General features: G+C 44.8%; 1 protein-coding gene across 2 annotated transcripts in view; it reads left to right on the plus strand.

Annotated features, from left to right (window-relative positions):
* pld1b (phospholipase D1b) overlaps positions 1-2,500 on the plus strand; it is a 39,586-nt gene that overhangs the window by 16,825 nt on the left and 20,261 nt on the right. For both annotated transcript variants that reach the window (XM_053487799.1, XM_053487798.1), the window contains exons 2-3: positions 1,403-1,579; positions 1,734-1,900. In XM_053487799.1, the coding sequence (XP_053343774.1) occupies positions 1,435-1,579; positions 1,734-1,900 (312 nt within the window). In that variant the 5' untranslated portion in view covers positions 1,403-1,434. The remainder of the gene's footprint in view (positions 1-1,402; positions 1,580-1,733; positions 1,901-2,500) is intronic.

Consider the following 2,500-nt stretch of genomic DNA (forward strand, 5'->3'; position numbering starts at 1 on the left):
AATAGCAGGAATAACTGATATAAATAAAGTGTGAAAAAAAGACGTGTTCCGTAACACGTTAAAGTCACGTGTAAAGAGATGCTCTAAAGCAGAGACGTGTTTACAATAATATTTAAAACATGATGTATTTTATATATTATAAAACACTCCACTCCAATAGTGAAAACAATAAACAATATTAAACACTGTGAGCGTTGAGTGTTGATGTGCGTCGCACCCGGGCGTCAGGAGCGGCGAGGAGGTTTTTCTTGGCATTCTGGGTAATCTTTGGAGATCAGTGACTTGTTCTACCTGTTTGTGATTTTAAAGATAAAGCGTATTGACGTCCGCTCGTCTGAAAAGTGGTTTATTGTGTAATATTTTGCTTCCTGTACTGGAACAGGAGGATTTTCCACTAACGCTGATTTTCATGCTGAGGAAGGTGACGCGTGGAATCGATTTTTATTTAATTGACTTTTAGGACCAGTCAACCAGACCAGTAAATCAACATTTAGGACCAGATTGATATTTTTAAAAGATCTCAGACTTTATATCCTGAACGGTTTCCTGGTGTTACAGCTGTAGACGCTGGGCTCCTCCCACACAGGGGGCGTGTCCATGTCACACTCCGGTCAGCTGATGATGAAGAGCAGAGACTAAATTCTGTACATTGTTAACCTGAAGACGTTCTCTAGAGCGAAATGAAGAAATAAACGCAGGGATGTAGTGGACCGTCTCCACGGCGATGCCTCTCTGCGGCCTAAAATAAAAACAAACATGTAATGGGCAAGAAAAAGGAAGTATGTTTGAGGTTTTCGTGTGTGTGTGTGTGTGGTTGTGTGTGTGTGTGTGTACAGAGGAGAACCTCATACATGCTGCTTGTTTCTTGAGAGACTGGGCGGGGCTTTGGGAGGGTAGTGTAGTGTATGAAGGTGTGTTTTCAGCTGAATGACAAACATAATCTAAATAAATAAACCAAATCCAGGACGTTAAAGAGCGACGCGATCACGCGGTCCTAAGTTCATTTAGCAGCTAATAAAAAAAAAAACTAAAAAGTTTTGAGTTGATAACAGACCTTAGGAACAAGGGGCAGGGCTTATTTGCTTAACGAGTTGCCATCGTTAAGCTTGTGAATGTGTGTGTTCAGAGGGCCGGTAGTGAGCGAGTGTTCATGAGGAACGGACCGGGCCGAGTCTAGTCTCTAAACCGGAGCGAGTCCACGCTGAGGATTTAAAGCTGCTTTGTGTTTTACTGAATCCTGACACACACACAACTGATGGACAAGGTCAAACAATACCAGCTGTACTAGAACTCACACTGTACTGGGTGATGACAGGAGGAGGAGGAGGGAGTGGAGGAGAAAATAATAGTAATAATAAGTGTTGTAATTCTGAAGTGTGTGTGTGTGTGTGTGTGTGTGTAGCGGTGCTCTGGCCCGGAGGCTGAGTGTTAGTCATGGCGCAGCCGGGCTCCGTCACAACCAGCACACTGCACCTGGTGGCCAATGACATGACCGACATCATGGAGAACCTCGACACGCGCGAGCTGGACATCGGAGACGGCGAGGACGAGTTTGAAGGTCCCGGCGCTCAGAGTGCAGGTGAGGGAGGCGGAGCTGATCAGAGCGGCTCGAGGTTCTCCGGGTGTTTGACACACGTTGTTGAAACACCGCGTACGTTTAACTCCGTGTGTTCCGTGTTAATTCCTGTGTTGTGGAGTGATTAAAGGTTTGTGCTGGTTTGTTGTTCCTGTAGGAACTCGTGTCCCGTTCTCGCTCATCTACAAGACGGTGGGGGTTAAAGAACAGGATCCTCGAGTCTTCCTCACATCGTCCCCCATCACTGCCAAAATCCTGGAGGTGGAGCGCTTCGCCTGTGCTCAGGACCGCTTCAACATCACCAACCAGAGGAGTGTGTCGAAGGTCAGTGTGTGTGTGTGTGTGTGTGTGTGTGTGTGTCTGTGTGTGTGTGTGTGTGTGTGTGTCTGTGTGTGCGTGTGTGATGTTACACGTCCATGCCTGTATAAAACTGTATAAAGTGTGAGCTTTAGACTCTCCTCCTCTTCCTCCTCTTCCTCCTCCTGCTGTTACACAAGAGAAAGTAAAAGTGTGAAAAAACACTTGTATAAATAAACACTACAGAGTCTTTAACCTTAAATTCAGTTACAGAAATGTAGCGAGTCATCTGTGGTGTGAGTGAGTGAGTGTGTGTGTGTGTGTGTGTGTGTGTGTGTGAACACTGCACTGCCTACGAGCGGCTCGCTCAGAAAAAAATATATAAAATACATAAAACTGAAAGCTGGGACTAATATAATATACAGTATATATTACGAGCTGTAAACCTGCGACATCATCCAGTTCTTTATAGATCAACAGCGTTCTGAGGATCGTGCAGAGTTCCTCCTTAAAGGTTCCACACGTTTAACTTTACGCTCTACAGACATTTGGTGAGAATGTGGATAAGGAAAAGCTTGCCTAGTTTTTTAAACTAATTTTATCCAATTTTCTCCCTAATTTAGTGGT

Source organism: Clarias gariepinus, chromosome 26 (assembly GCF_024256425.1).
Source record: "Clarias gariepinus isolate MV-2021 ecotype Netherlands chromosome 26, CGAR_prim_01v2, whole genome shotgun sequence".
NCBI classification, from domain to species: Eukaryota; Metazoa; Chordata; class Actinopteri; order Siluriformes; family Clariidae; genus Clarias; species Clarias gariepinus.